This window comes from Culex quinquefasciatus, chromosome 2, assembly GCF_015732765.1.
Source record: "Culex quinquefasciatus strain JHB chromosome 2, VPISU_Cqui_1.0_pri_paternal, whole genome shotgun sequence".
Classification (NCBI taxonomy): Eukaryota; Metazoa; Arthropoda; class Insecta; order Diptera; family Culicidae; genus Culex; species Culex quinquefasciatus.
The window spans coordinates 158,067,377-158,083,205 of NC_051862.1; the positions used below are offsets into that span (position 1 = coordinate 158,067,377).

Consider the following 15,829-nt stretch of genomic DNA (forward strand, 5'->3'; position numbering starts at 1 on the left):
GAAACAACATTTCATATAAATTTCATGTAAATATACCCATTTTGTATGACCAGCCCTAAAATTGTATGGAGACTGGTATGGAAAAACTAATGGAGTATGGAAGAAGTGCTGTATGTTTGTAAATCTTTATTCTTGAATAAAAAAAATCAGCCTGTCATTTAAACAAGACGAATAATTTATAAAATAAAAATAAAACAATTTTAAGTTTATTTGCAGCTTATACACTTTATTTTCAAAATATAATAAGGGAATAGTCATAAATTATCACTATAAAGTAGTCAGTGTATATAAATAATAAATAAAACTAGTCGTGCAATGATTTTAGCAAAACGATCCATCTTCTAACACAGTACCGTCGATAGAAGCTATTTTGTCGTTTTTTTTTTGTTAGTTTTCGTCAATACAAGCAAACATAAATCCAGTTTTCCAGTTTAGCCATTTCGAGTTTGTCGTCTCCATTAAGGCACCACCTGTGAATGCCTTCGGCGTCATCTACTTCTTGGCGTAGCTCATGTTCATCGGCTTGCGTGGCGCCGGCTGCCGCTGCCTAGAGAGGAAGCTCTGGCCGGGTCCGCTTAGCAGGGCGAGCCTCGAATCGACCGCCTCCCGCTGGCAGGTCATCCCGAGCCGGTAGAAGGCCGTCGCGATCAGCTGCTCCTCCTGGACGCCCATCGGGGCGCGGGTGGAGGAGGCGGAGGCCGCGGTCAGGGTGGACGCGTCACCGCCGCCAGTCGTCGACGAGCCTTCCGAGCCGTCCTGCTGGGGTGGCTTCTCCAGGAGGAGGGCTTCTGTGGGGGGAGAGGGTATTGTGGTTAGGGCGTGGGTTGAAGTTCGTTTTCAAGCATGCGATTAGTCGATTCAAAACAGAGCGTTTGTTAGCAATTTGAGTGTGAGCGTTGGAATAAAGGGTGACAAAATATACAAACCTAGAGGATCTTACCATTGACGGCCCGCGGGTCAAGCGTCTTGATGACCTCCTTGGCCTTTTCTACGCACTTTTTGTACCGCGTATCGGCTGCCAGCAGGTCCTGCTCCTTGGCCACCAGGGCCGACTCAAGATTCGCGATCTTGGCCTGCAGTTGGCCCATCTGCGACTGAGCCTCGTCAATCTGCGACGATCGCTGCTCGTTCAGCTCGAGGGCCTGCTTGAGCTGAATGTCCATGTCGCTCTTGGAGCTGATTTCGTCGCTGTGATTCTGACTCAACAGCATGATTTGCTGGTTGGCCGATTTCAGCTGATCTCGCAGTTTGTCGTTACGCTGGTTGGCATCGTCCAGAAGTTGCTGAAACAAGAAAAAACCCAAATTACCAACCATAAATCAAGCGTCAACCCCCGTCAACTCACCGACAGCGCCGTCTGGCCACCCTGGCCCTCGCGCAACGCTTTGTTCTCCCGCTCCAGCCGCTCGATCCGCTCGCGCACGTCGTTCGAGTGCAGTTCCTTGGACATGGTGTTTCGCCCACTCTCGGAGTCCTCCGCCGCCTGGCCACACTTGAGCTCGTCGCACGCCTCCCGCAGTGCGTCCCGCTCACTCAGAAGGTTTTCCTTCTCGCGCTGGACCGCCGACAGCTTGGCCTGCAGCTGATTGTGCTCGAACTCGGTCTTCATCGTTTTGCCCATCTCGGAGTCGAGCTTGGCGTGCAGATCTTGGATTTCCTTCTTGTACAGCTCGACCTGGCCCTTTAGGCCGGCGTATTTTTTCGCTTCCTCCTCGAAGTCCGAGTTTTGCTTGAGATATTCGGCGCTGCGCTCCTCCAGCATTTTGATCTGCTTCTTCAGGTCGTTGTAGTCTTCCAGCTTTTTCTTGTACGTCTGCAGCTGGGTTTCGCATATCTTGAGCTTGTCGTTGGCTTCCTTGAGGATGTCGATTTCGTCCTTGAGCTGGGCAATCTCGGCCGTTGCCGACTGAAACAAATATTTGTTTAAACGGTAAAAAAAATAGCAATATCAAGTTTTTGTAGTGAATCATGCTCGATAATACGGGGTGATCCTTGAAATTTATTAAAACCAAGAACACCAACCAGTAGAGCAGCTTTTTGTGAACATTTCTGTGTAATTTGACATTTACCAAAAGTTATTCCTATTTCTTGTACAAGCATTTTACAAAAATATTTTCAAAGTCTATTCTCGTCTTACTAGAATGCTCTGTTGCTCACGCAATTTCTATTATCGACCTACATTTATTTGCAACAACAGGGTGACCACTCAAGTCGGGCAAAAGTCAGAATTCGCCAAAATCCACAAAAAATCGGAGAAAAAGCCGGGAATTTGTGATATATTGTTAAAAAATCGGAAATCCCAAGCATACTTGTTTGAAAAATATTTTCAAACTCTTGAATAATTTTGAAATCTTTTGTGCACGTTGGAAATAAATTTCACTTAATAAGTCTTTAGCAAATAACTTTAAATTCAGGATTCCTTTTACTATTTCAATCTATATTAAGTGAAAATGCTATTTAAGACATAAGACCAGAAAGATAGTTATTTTTTTGTGACTAAGTTTATCAAACAAAAGGTAACATCTTACTTTAAAGCTAATAAATCCAATATGAAAAAGAGCTTAATTCCAACCATTACATCAGCGTATAGTTATGATTCTGTTTCATTGCTTAAATATTTAAAAAGAAAAGAATATAATTTCAGTTTGGTATAGTTTTTATTTGTGGTAAATATTTTAAATTATAAGCTAAATTTATTCAGTCATTTCAAAAATTGTTTGAAAATTTTTAATTCTCTTGAACTGTTGTGTAAGAATGGGTACACAACTATAGATAAAGCTTGATTTTCAGTTTTCGCAAAACTTAAATATGGAAAATAACCAAACGTTTTTCGCTCTGAATGGAAAAAATTAAATACTTTTTAACGCTTTGAAAATATATAAAAAATCTTGAAATTGCAAACAATAATTTTATTCAAAGTTTTTGACTTTCAGCTATGGTCAGTATATGAATGAATTAACGAAAATATTGTTTTCCTAAATTGTTGTCTTTTATCCGTTTTGTGCTCTCAAAATTCAAAATTTGTAAAAAGTTTTGAAAACTTTCATTTGATATGAAATTCATTAATGAACGTTATACAGTGAATTCTAAATATCTTTTTAAAAATTTTACATATTTTTTAAATGACAGAACAAATTTAATATAAATTTGCATTGGCTTGATTTAATTAATACGAAACTATTACAAATAAGTTTAAAGAACTTTTGTCTACAACCATTCGTATAAAAAATGTGGTAAAATATGAAATGTTGTCAAACTAGATTTTTCATCTAAATAATGACGCTTCGATGATTTGACATCGATTCAAAAAATTCAATATAAAAATTTACAAAATTTAAAAGAATTCATAGATATTTTTAAATTCTTTGAAAGAATAATTACTGCAATCTAGTGTAAAGATATGTAAAAATTTGTTTAAAAATATAATCATAAGAATAAATTTTGAAATTTTGTTGTCTTTAACTTTTTGTTGTCATCTTTTTCATTGCCGAAGTTTCAAAAAAACTTTATGTTTGGTAAATTTGAAAAAAACATTTAAATTATAGCTATTGTTAAGCTTTCGGTTATTTTTGAAAGACTGGCCGATGCCAATATTTTTCAAAGTTTTTGTCCCTCGGCTCTGGCCGGGGTCGAGCGAGGGGGGGGGGGGTGAAGCTGGGGCAAAAAATAGAAACATTTAAATAACAAGCCATAGTTTCAACATTTGCATGGAAAAAGAGTTTTACACTAGTTCAGTTGTTTTGCAATCATTAGTTTTCAAAAAATGTAAGATTTGACGAAAACAATAAACTTGCGAAAAAAAAACTTTCTGCGATAATAAACATCGACAATTTTCCAAAAATCAAAAGACTTTAAAATGAAACCAAACATGCTAAAAATGATTCAAAACGCAGAGGAATGCATTTTAAATTAATTACAGCTGGTTAAACTTTTGAGGTTCTAGAAAAGTCGGGAATATGAAACGGGATTAGAGTGGTCACCCTGTGGATAAAACTAACAAAAAGTAGCGTTTCCAGTGGAAGTCTCCTGGCTAACTCTTAAACGCTCTGCTGGTGATGTTGGTGGTCAGCCTTTGTTCTTCAATTGCCTTCGCTTCTCGCTCGGTTTTCGTCAGCCTTCGACGAGAATAGGTAAAACGTCAAGTGACTCAGGACGTTTGTTTTTTTGATAGCGCTTGCTAATTAATTAATATTAACTGAAACGGTAGTGTTGATTGTGCGAAGGAAGAGCTCTAGGAGCAAATATGGGACTTTATCCCGAAAGCGTCACTGATAGAAGTCAACAATAGCAGTGCAGTGTATCCTTTTCAAAGATTGGTTTCAATATTTCTAACAAAACTTTTCCTTTTCTTATTATTTATTTCTTGTCTATCTATCGAAAACTTCTTAAACTCCCCACCCCTCCCATCAAAAATTCCAATCATCTTTGTGATTTTTACTTTAATATAATCTATACCATCCTGTTACTGTTCTATTACTTTCCGTCCTGGCTAGTTTCGTTAATATAATTTTTGAATATTTCAGTAAGGTATGAAGGTAAATTATTATATGACAAATGATATATTCTAACAATTGTAAACGATGATATATATTATATTATTTATTTATTATTATTTTTTTTGAAACAAGAAGAATTGGAGTATTTCCCGGTTATATGTTTTAAATTATAATTATTTATTTTGCAACTTTCTGAAATACTCTTCAAACGAACTGTTTACATGCATTTATCCACTCACTATTCACTATAAATCCTATTTATTGTAATTTCCATACAAATCATTATCCAATACTTTTTCCTTGATCTCACCATTCACCCTAACCATAAATTGCATCAAATTGCATAAACTAATGACACTTACAATTTCAGCAATGGAACCATTTGAACCATCTGTCCATTAAAACAATGTTATTTGTTTCACAGCTTCCTGGAATCAACTTTAAATTCACTACTTATATGTATATTTTTCTACTATAATTTTCATATTCCCTCTCCTACTCCTTTTCCTTTATCCTACAATTCCTCCCGGTCCCGGTCCTCCTCCTTCCTGAGTACTTGATTTTTAATAATAGTTAATTATTTTGCAGCTTCCTGGAATTATTTTTGAATTCAATGCTTAATTGTATATAACTTTTCACTATATGATTTATTTTAGTCCTAATCCGATTCCTTTATCCTACCATTCCCCTATACTATATATGACCAAATTGCGAAATCTCACGACACTTACGAAAACTGCACATACAAAACACACACCACATCAAAACTGATCCGGAGCGTTTGTAATACGTTTCGGGGATGCTCGAATGTACTACATTCATTAATATTGACAAGAAAGAACATGGGGCGTAATCTAATCACATGTTCTTCCAGGATGCTTTCTTCGGACTGGCTGCGCTTGTGTTTGATTAGATTAGATTAGAGATTAGAGATAGCGCTTGCTAATTAATTAAATGTTTCGGGATTATGTTTCCCGTGAAAAACTTGAGCATGTACAAGAGAATATATTGAAGGTAGTTGGGAGCAATTTTATATCTTAAACGCTGTGAAAACGTTAGCGCAAGTGAAAAGATGGTTATGGGGACTATCGTTAGCGGTTGAGCTCACATCTTTTGTGTGCAATAGGGCGACACTGCACAGTGGGCGAAATGGAACCCAAAATTGGACTTAATTGAACGCGGCTGGTTCCCTGGTATGAAAAATACTGTTTCTTATGTAAAAAAATCCGGGGAATCGATTGGTGATGGTTCAATCCACCGCACAAAACGGCAAAGGGTCCATTTTGCTCCAATTCCCCATTTTTTACATTTTTTCTTGAAAATCGGTCTGTATTTAGAGCGGAGGCTTTATGCGGCCATCCAAAATGCACTTAACTTATGTGAAAATGTCCCAGGAATTCAGTAAAATAACCACTTGCGCCGCAAAAATCATCTAGGGTCCATTTAACCCCAATTCCGCTATAAAAGCATTTTTGGCCATTTTCAAATGTAATTTATCGTAAAGATCAGACAATTTTACATAAGAATGACGATTTGCACTTGATTGTTTGCCACATTTATGTTGAAATAGAAATTAAATTTAATAAAAAGATTGAAGAATCAGTTTTGGGCCAATTTTCCCAAACGCAGAATAAACTGCCTTTTACATATTTTTTATTTGTATCAACATAAATGTGTCAAACAATCAAGTGCAAATCGTCATTCTTATGTAAAATTGTCTGATCTTTACGATAAAAATATTTTCAGGTTTTTAAAATCTGACCTAACATTTGAAAATGGCCAAAAATGCTTTTATAGCGGAATTGGGGTTAAATGGACCCTAGATGATTTTTGCGGCGCAAGTGGTTATTTTTACTGAATTCCTGGGACATTTTCACATAAGTTAAGTGCATTTTGGATGGCCGCATAAAGCCTCCGCTCTAAATACAGACCGATTTTCGCAATTCGCAATTTTCAGTGTAAGAACGGGCCTTGACCGATCTTATGCACCAGGTTCCCGACGAACACGCACTGCCCTTACACCTACATCTTACCCTTGCTCTGAGTCAGTACGAGCAGCACGCTAGAACACGCTTTGAGTGTTCGTGCCAGGCATGCACACCTTCTTTTCCGGTTACGCATTTTAACTCGGCCGGGGGTGGTACATTACGTAGGGTTTGATGTAAGTATAAGCGCCTAACCATTTATAGTGTGCCTATCAATTTTCAGTAAAGCAAAAAACTGTTTTATTTTTTAGTTTGAATTCAAAAACTAATTGTTATTTACTGTGTACTGTTTTCTCCTGAAATCTTCCCTAAAGTTGAATCGTGTTAATCTGTTGCTATTTCTTCTGTCGCGGTGTTTTGTTACAATGTTTTGAACCTAAGCATGTTATTCAAAAGTTTACCAAAAGTACAATAATTTTATGTGTGTGATCATTCAATATATTAGGTAAGGACTCGAACCATACTTGTTTGAAGAAAAGGGCGTAGATTTAAACAATAGACAATAAAGGAAAGCAAACTACATAAAGTTCGATACTGAAAGAATAATTGTAGTTTGAAGGAAAGAAGAGTAGGAGCCGATGAAAATAACATTTAATAAATAAATAAGAAAATGGGTAAAGGAAAGATCAATGATGAACAGAAGTTAATATCGTTCGCATATTAAGGGAAACTGTTTTTGTTAGGGAAAACACGTTTCACTATTTATTAGGAAATGAGAGCAGAAGAGTAGAAAGATGAGTGAAGCAAAATTAAAGTACAGTACTTGTTCGGTAACTGAGCTTGTTTGACTGGACTACTTGGGCTGTAGCCCACTTAAAAAGCAGACAAACGTAAAATAACCAAACAAACCGGAATGATGAGGGGCCAGTGGATGCAAAAGCAAGTTCAGCAAATTAGAAATCATATTTAAGTTTGAATGAAATGTTAAGTCAAAATTAAAGGTGAGCTCTGAAAGAAATTTAAGCAATCATCATTTTACATTTGTAGAGAAAATGTTATGCATCGATCCCTTCTTCATTTTTCGTTCAGCCCAGTTTCGCGAGCAACATTCGGTAATTGTGCTACATTCTCAGCCAAGTTACCGAACAAGTACTGTTGTTGGAAATGCGCAGAAGAAATACCCCGTGCTGCGATGTTCTAGGTACATCCACAACAGTTCGTTCAACATGCTGTGAATCAAAACAATACCTTCTACAATCACAAATGACTTCCCTTTCCCACATTGCCGCTTTGTTATTGTTGTCCATGCTCTGCAAAGAAAGGGATGTTAATCACTAGCGTGCCCAGGGTGGGGCAACATGGGGCAGTTGCCCCACCATCCTCAGAAATTTGTTCTAAAATTGCCAAGGGGGAGTCCATAAACGACGAAATTTTCAAAACGCTCATATTATTGCCCCACCTTCCTTGAGGATCTGGGCATGCTAGTGATGTTAATAAAATATAAAAAACTATAAAATAACGATACAAATACTTTCCTGAACCTGAGTGCCATCAGGTTGTTGTTGTTGCTGTTGTTTCCAATGTGATAGATATCACACCGGAGACGTCTTGATTCGGTTGTCCTGGTGCGACCGTCCTCCAGTCGTAGACCCAGGCATGACATGAAAATGAAATCAAAAAAAAAAAAAAAAAAAAAAAAAAAAAAAAAAGCATTAATACATAATTTTCTTACTCACGAATAACCCAATCCCACCCAGAACAACACAGCTAATCTAGGTATGCACCCAAACCAACTGCGTTGTTCCGTGCCCTCCTCATTCGGCTATTTCAATATGATTGTCCTGGAGAATCCTCCCTAAGGATCGTTAAATTCCGGAGTAACTTCCCAAAAGGGCGCAACCCCTGTTGCAAACAAACAGTTCACTTTGAATGTGACTGGAATAGGCTGCCTGCTCACACCCAAGGCTACGCTCCATTGAAAAATCACTACGGAACTCCCTAGTGATGGCCGTCCACGCAATCATACTTCGTCATGATAGTGCTACCTTGTCACTCGCCTATACGTCAGTTACGTAAATACATGTGACAAGACAGGGCAATCACCACGATTCGAAACATGGACATCATCAACCGCCAGCTAGACAGATGTTCAAGTCATCATCTAACATACGGGGAGGCATGAGGATAGGGAACTGGTGCAGGACCAGAGCTATACTGTTCAGACTCTCATAACCAGGAATACTAACAACCAACATTTGGCGGATCGCTTCCCTGATTACGACAGTCGCGAACAGGACTGCCGGTACAGTCAGTTCCGCTCCTTCCAGGATGTCCTGCACCTGGGCATCCCTAGTATCCAAAAGCATTAAAACATAGTTCAAACTAGCAGGACTGGGAACTTTATTTATTGCACTGTGGATACTTGGAATCTTGCAGCCCTTGGCCGACATCTAAATACAGACCGATTTTCAAGAAAAAATGTAAAAAATGGGGAATTGGGGAATGGACCCTTTGCCGTTTTGTGCGGTGGATTGAACCATCACCAATCGATTCCCCGGATTTTTTTACATAAGAAACAGTATTTTTCATACCAGGGAACCAGCCGCGTTCAATTAAGTCCGATTTTGGGTTCCATTTCGCCCACTGTGCACTGTGTCAGTTTTGAGCCAATTTGATTAAGGTTTAGGGGTCGCTATTGATCGTTGAAGTTTGCATGGGAAAAATCGAAAAACATGTACATATGAGGAAAAAAATCGTTTCAGGATTTTGGCAGCATGTTGTGGAGGACTCACCAAAAATTGTCCAAGTGGGAGATTCTTGTACGAAAACCAATTCCTACAACTTTGTCGAAGGGTGCAAGAAGATCCGAGTTGATCAAATGTAGGCATTTTATTGCAATTGTTGTGGTCGTTGGTAATTTCTACGTGAGACTTGATTTTTCAGTCTCGAAAATATTTTCAGCGGTGAAATTGCGAAGTACACAATATTTAAATAACTTATGCCTTTCTCAAATGACATTCTAGCAAGCATTCTAGAGTTCAACTGGCTTCATTTACACAAAATGACCAAAATAAGCCTAGGATGTCTACAAAGTTACAAAAAATTAAATCGAATAAAAAAGTACCAGAAGAATAATTCCTGCTTTGGCCTGAAATTGCTCGTGTGGAAAATAATTTTCTCAAATTGTAGTTTTCAATGTTTCACTACATTACTGCAAGAAATAAATGCATGTTTGGTGTTAATAACACTGTTTAAAATAGTACAAGATTCACCAACCTAAAATGTCTAAAGCGAATCACCATTGCTTGCATTATGTAGCATGGATTAATAAGTGAAAACGATTACCTAATTAAGTGCGTTGCTCAATTTTCTCCACACTGCATAAAACTCAAGTACCGTAAAATGTGGATTTGACCTGCCCGCCAAGGGCCTTCCCATAACAAAGAAAAACAAAACTTCACCATACTCACATGCAGCTCGTCAATTTTGACCTGCAGGTCGGAGATTTCCTTCTCCTGCATGGCCGACTTCATCTTCAGGTCATCGCGCGCCGTCTCCGCCTGCAGCAGTTCGTCCTTCAGCCCGTCCACCACCTTGCGCAGGTCGTTGTACCGGCTCGAGCCCAGCTGGATTGGCCCCAGCGACGTTCCGTCATCGCCAATCAGGTTCGGGTGCTCGTACCTCTCTATGATAACCTGCAGCTTGCTGATTTCCTGCTGCAGAACCGACTTTTCCTCAATCAAAATCAACATCTTTTTGTTCGTTTCGTGGCACTTCTGGGCCAAGCTGTCGCGATCTTCCTGCAGCGTTTTCACGTCCAAGCTGGGCGCGTTGATGGAGTTCCGCGACGGTGACGCACCCTGCCACACGTACTCGATGTCCTGCAGCGCGGCCATAATGTTCCGCTGGAGGGACTCTTCCAGCTCCATGATTTGCGTGATGTACTTTTGCTTCTCGAGACAATTGACGGCGCAACCCAGGATCAGCTGCAGCAACCGGCCGAGTTCAAATCCGTCGCACTTTTCCGCAATCTTCATGGCATCCGGGCGCAGCTCCTCCGCCAGGTTCAGACTCAAAATGTCCTGATAGTACACGTAGACGCCCTCGATTATCTTCTTCAGGTTGCTCACCTTCAGCCGCCAGTTGTGGCCAACGTCGCTCTTGATCTTGCTCAGCCAGCTGTCGCTGAACATTTCTGGCGCGATCTGGTTCAGGGCCTGGGCCAGCGCAACTCCGTCACTCAGATGTTCCACATTGTCGTGGGGCGCGGACAGCTGCAGCACCCGGAGCCATCGTATCAGCGATTCGTAGATTTCCATCTTGTCACTTTCCATTACGCGAAACGAAACGGAATAACGGAACTACGGACAGACACGCACAAAACACGGAATTTTGACTGAAGACGGACGGCGAGGAACGCGAAAAGAAAATACGCCAAGTTTTTTTTTTGTTATCTGTTTTTCTTTACGAGGAAGAAAAAGCTAAAGCTAGCGTGATGCACCACGAAAACACTCATTCACCAACCAATCAGCTCTGTTTACAACTTTGTTGACGGGGGGAGCTCTGACGTTTGCGTGTCGTGCGACATCATGAAATGTTGCACTCAGTGGAAGACATGTAGCATGAACGGAAATATGAACGAATGAAAATGCATTGAATGAAGAAAGATTGATTGATAGAGAGATCACTTTCTTTGTTTATTCATATTTCTTTTATCTGTAATTGATTGTTTATTTGTGACGAGAGCCTATTTGTTTACAACTTTTTATCAGGTTAAGAAGGTAAAAGGTTTTTTCGATTTTAATTTATTTTGTGGACATGCCAATGTGTAAAATTTTTGAGAATCATCTTTTGACCCTTTAACGCCCATGGTTACTCCAGAGCACGACTAATTTTTGGATTCAAAATTAAATTTCTCTGCAACCATTTATTTTTGTCCAATTTGGTCGATCTAGTTCCGAGTAAGGGAGCGTTCTTTTATTACGTTACGCAGTTGGGGGTCGATTTGGTATCTTCGGCAATGTTGTAGGTTATCATCAATGGGACGTTTAAGATAAAATACTTATGCGGTTTTTTTCTTTCTTTCACCAACACAAAACCTCGAGGTAGACAATCTTTATGCTCTTCTTTATGTTGCATGACATGGCGTTTTTTGGGCTAAGTCATGATTTATTTAATTATTTACAACAAGCCAAACCCGACAAACTTCGTTTTGTCTTTTTTCTTTTCTTGACATTTTTAGCTTGTTTGCTTATTCAGCCTTCTGTGATCAAAATTTGATTTACACAGTGGCCAAAGTTGTCACTTTTTAGCGTCAGAACCTTCCTTGGACTTATACGAACCCAACGCAACAAAAAAATTTAAGAATTTAAGAACTTATGAATTTAAGAGCGAGTCCACGAGCAAAGCATACCCATCTCGCATCGACCTCACCAATCTGCCTGAAATTTTCAGGGGTTGTTTGTACATATAAAACTAGCATCTGGCCAAAATATGAGCACTCTAGGTCAACGGGAAGTGGGGCAAATCGGGACACAAAGTTTAAAGGTTCAAAAACGTCAAAAATCTTAAAAAGGCTATATCTTAAGCATAATTCAATTAAATTTCAAAATTCAAAATGCATCTGAAAGGGCTCAAAAGAGTTAAAATGGAACAAAATAAACATTTTTATGCATGTTTATATTGTGAAATTGTCTCAGGAACACGAATATGATAAAATTATCACCAGAAAATGGGATCTAAGGGGTCCCCGAGCAAAACTTTACAACCAAAAACTTCACAAAAGTAAAAGTGTCTATTTACTATGTCAAACTGCCTTACCCAAAGCGTTATCAGTCTCTGATGGTAGTCCCAGATGTCCCCTACAAGCTACAGGTCGAACTGAGTTGATATCTGGATGGAACACTTTTTTATTTGAGTTTGAAAATTATGTAATTTTTTCACTAAAATGCCAATAACTCCCTTTAGATTTAACCAATCCGGATGCTCTACCCTGCATTTTGTTGCATTTTTTGAGCCCTTTCAGATGCATTTTGAATTTTGAAATTTAATTGAATTATGCCTAAGTTATAGCCTTTTAAGATTTTTGACGTTTTTGAACCTTTAAACTTTGTGTCCCGATTTGCCCCACTTCCCGTTGACCTAGAGTGCTCATATTTTGGCCAGATGCTAGTTTCATATGTACAAACAACCCCCGAAAATTTCAGGCAGATTGGTTAGGTCCAAACGACGTCCCATACAATATGCCCTGTTCGTGGACTCGCTCTTAAGAATTTAAGAATTTAAGAATTTAAGAATTTAAGAATTTAAGAATTTAAGAATTTAAAAATTTAAGAATTTAAGAATTTAAGAATTTGAGAATTTAAGAATTTTAAAATCTAAGAATTTAATAATTTCGAAACGAAGATTTTTAAAAATTTGGGAATTTAGTAAAAAAAGAATATAAGAGTTTAATAATTTATGAATATAAGAATTTAACAATTTAAAACCCCCTGGGCCTTGTAAAGTCAAGGGGCATGATTTGATCCTAGTGCATTAGTTAAAATTTGGGTATACATTCTTTTTTATAAGCACTATGGACACCACTTCATGCTACGAGAACTCGCTTTGTCGCAGCCCCAGGGCTTAAGCGTTGACCGATAAGCTGTCTTCGTGAACTAGGTAGTTCTCCGATAGTGAAAATATCACAATTGCACAAGACACCGCTGCTTCTGTGACTTTTTCACTATCACAATGTGGGATTTAGGTGGGACTTTAGGATAGTACAATTGATTTGTTGCTTAGCATTAGCATTTAAAATAAATCTGTATGCTTTCCAAATCTATTTGATGATAAATTTAGTTGCAATTGTTAAGTTAGAGTAGTGCTGTCATTAAACTTTGATTGATGTAGAATACTAGGCATTCTTTTATGTCAAATTGTCCATAGAGTCTCGATCAATCAATAATGTAATGATATCGGACTAAATTCGTTGATCTGTTGAACTAACGGTTTTCGGATTATGGTTGTATTGACCATTGTTGCGAATCGAGGAACTACGGATCTTTTGACGTAAATGGTCATTTGTATGTATGTATGTATGATCCCCATACCCGCAGGCAACTTGGTCCCGAAACACATGTGAGCGCTAGGTGAACAATTCGATCATCTTTTACTCCGTAATCGGTACACCCACGTGCATAAGTTTTTTTGCACGAATTTTAATGCTACAAATACCGGCGCATAAAATAAAATGGTTTCCCTCTTCCCTCCCCAAGCGCCAGAAATTTGTAGCGGGTGTAGGGACACTTTGCATAGACGCCCTTGCTCCCATCACGTCACTGAGGGTATGGAGCGACGAGAAATTAATAAGCATGCCCCCTCAGTCGAACCTTCATTAGAGAAGCAGGCAATCCACAACTCACAGCGAACGACTAAGGGAACACCCTACCGCGTATATAGTTAAATTGGCGTGGTTTGTCTTTATTGATCTGAATGAATGTTAGTATAAGTGAAAGAGTATTTTGATATTTATATAGGAAAGATCTCACCAAATAAGAAAGACTTCAGGGGTTGGTCCATTCCGACTGATTCGCCACGCGTCTTCCAGCTTCCAGCATAGAAACAAATCTGAACGGATACTTGATGTGCTGCTGCTAGCCTTGATGAATTTCTTCAGCAATCGGTCCTTGGTTCAAATCCAACAGCTCACTGGTATTGATGAGAGCTCGCAGTTCCGGGCACCTTCTGGGATAGCAATTGCCCCGACGAATCAATGGCACTGTTGCTGGTATTCATGGCCATCCCGTAATTTGTCTTCGAATTCCACTACATTGCATTTTTTTTTCAAATTTTAGAATTTTTCACAAAATGACAGCGCGAAAAATTTAAAACGTCCAAACACGCGCACAGTTTGCTTCGATCTTCATCTTTTGACGTAAATGGTCATTTCTTTTTAAATTCGCGATTTCTATCCTATTTGTATATCAGTTCACAATTTTTATTGTTTTTTTGATAGAAGTAGTATTACAACAGTTAAAGGAACGTTTAGTTTTGAACATTAAGTTTAGAGGATTTTAGATTAAAATTTAGATTTTCAATCCAAAGTAGTTAGCAAATGAATATTTGGACTTAAATGAATAATTGAATAAGTTGGACTTATGAATAACACACAACTGTACATTTATTCTAGAGTCAGATCCATACAACGTCAGTGTTTATTTGGTCGAAGTGTACTAATTCATTGGCAGATCTGATTCTAGTTGTAATGTACGACAAGACTACTGACGGACGTGACAGGACGAGGGCCCAGTTTAGAGGTTTCAACATCAACGATGTGCGGCTGGACCACCCTCCCAAAAAAAAAAAAAAAAAAAGAATTTAACAATTTAAAACCATTCAAGATTTAAAATAAGATCGAAGAAATGATTATTTTTGACAAGTAGTTTTTCAATTTTTCAATTAATAAAAAACGGAAATATTTCTAGATTACTTTTTCAAAAGAACCAAACCTTTTGAAAAAGTAAGCGAGATTTAAAGTTAGTTGATAAAAAATAAGATATTTTTGGCATGGATGCCAGTTAGTCATCGTTCTAACATGTTTTTGTCATGAATCAATCCATTTGAGCAACTTTTTTATTTTTCTCTCTAAAGCAATTTTTGGGAAATGTAAGTGGCAAATGGGCAGTATTCATGATTGCTGAGAGTCGCAGGACTCTCGCCCTTTGCTATTAGTAAGTATCCAGCAAAGCAAAGGGTATAGCATGCATTTGATACTGTCAACTCCCATTCGGCTGTGTTCTCGTCGCTGTCATGTTGTAAACTGGAGCCGAGGGAGGTCCTGTTGTGAATTCTAGTTGAGGTGGTCCGAAGATCATTGAAGAAGGTAGAATTCGCCATCACCCAAGACACGAAGGCACGAAGGATAGACCATGTCTTGGAGGGTGAAAGGATGATAGGATTTAGTGATAATACCACAATTTAATATTTGTCTTTCTCTCTTATTTCAGACAAAATGTCTGGTCCGAGTCCAAGGTGTTGCAGAAATCTTCCACTATACAGAATGGGGTCTTCCTTCTATCATTTCCTATATTCTGAAAAGGTGGTGCCCCGAATGTGGACATATAGTTTATCACATTTACTCCATACGGTGTGAACGTGACATGCTGTATGTTTGCTCTTGATGCATTGGCTATTTTCAAAAACAAGCTAGATTTTTCCTATTCTTTTAAGACAAAATTTAGTAAAATCTATACATCTATTTATTTTTCTATTGCTATAACTTATCTCTAACCCCATAAACTTTAACTACTCTATTATTCTAACTTGGAATCGCAATACATTATTGTAGAAATGTAACTGCTGAAAATAATTTGGTAAGAAATTTGGGCATAACTGTTTATATGATTAAAGGTACGTTCAAACTGTTTT

The 15,829-nt window shown here is 38.4% G+C and overlaps 1 protein-coding gene across 1 annotated transcript; it reads right to left on the bottom strand.

Moving 5' to 3' along the window:
* Positions 1-205: 205 nt before the first annotated feature.
* LOC6041481 (protein hook) lies at positions 206-10,958 on the bottom strand. Its single transcript, XM_001850681.2, has 4 exons — positions 9,892-10,958; positions 1,346-1,906; positions 941-1,283; positions 206-788 (listed from the first exon to the last, which is right to left on the bottom strand). Exons 1-4 carry the CDS (start codon positions 10,753-10,755, stop codon positions 493-495), a joined length of 2,064 nt encoding a protein of 687 aa, XP_001850733.2. The 5' UTR covers positions 10,756-10,958; the 3' UTR covers positions 206-492.
* Between the last annotated feature and the right edge of the window lie 4,871 nt (positions 10,959-15,829).

Coding starts and splice junctions, on each gene's coding strand:
- LOC6041481 (XM_001850681.2), bottom strand. CDS start 10,755: ATGGAAAGTGACAAGATGGAAATCTACGAATCGCTGATACGATGGCTC. Junction 1,907..9,891: donor TCAAAATTGACGAGCTGCAT/GTGAGTATGGTG, acceptor TATTTGTTTCAG/TCGGCAACGGCCGAGATTGC. Junction 1,284..1,345: donor GTGGCCAGACGGCGCTGTCG/GTGAGTTGACGG, acceptor TTCTTGTTTCAG/CAACTTCTGGACGATGCCAA.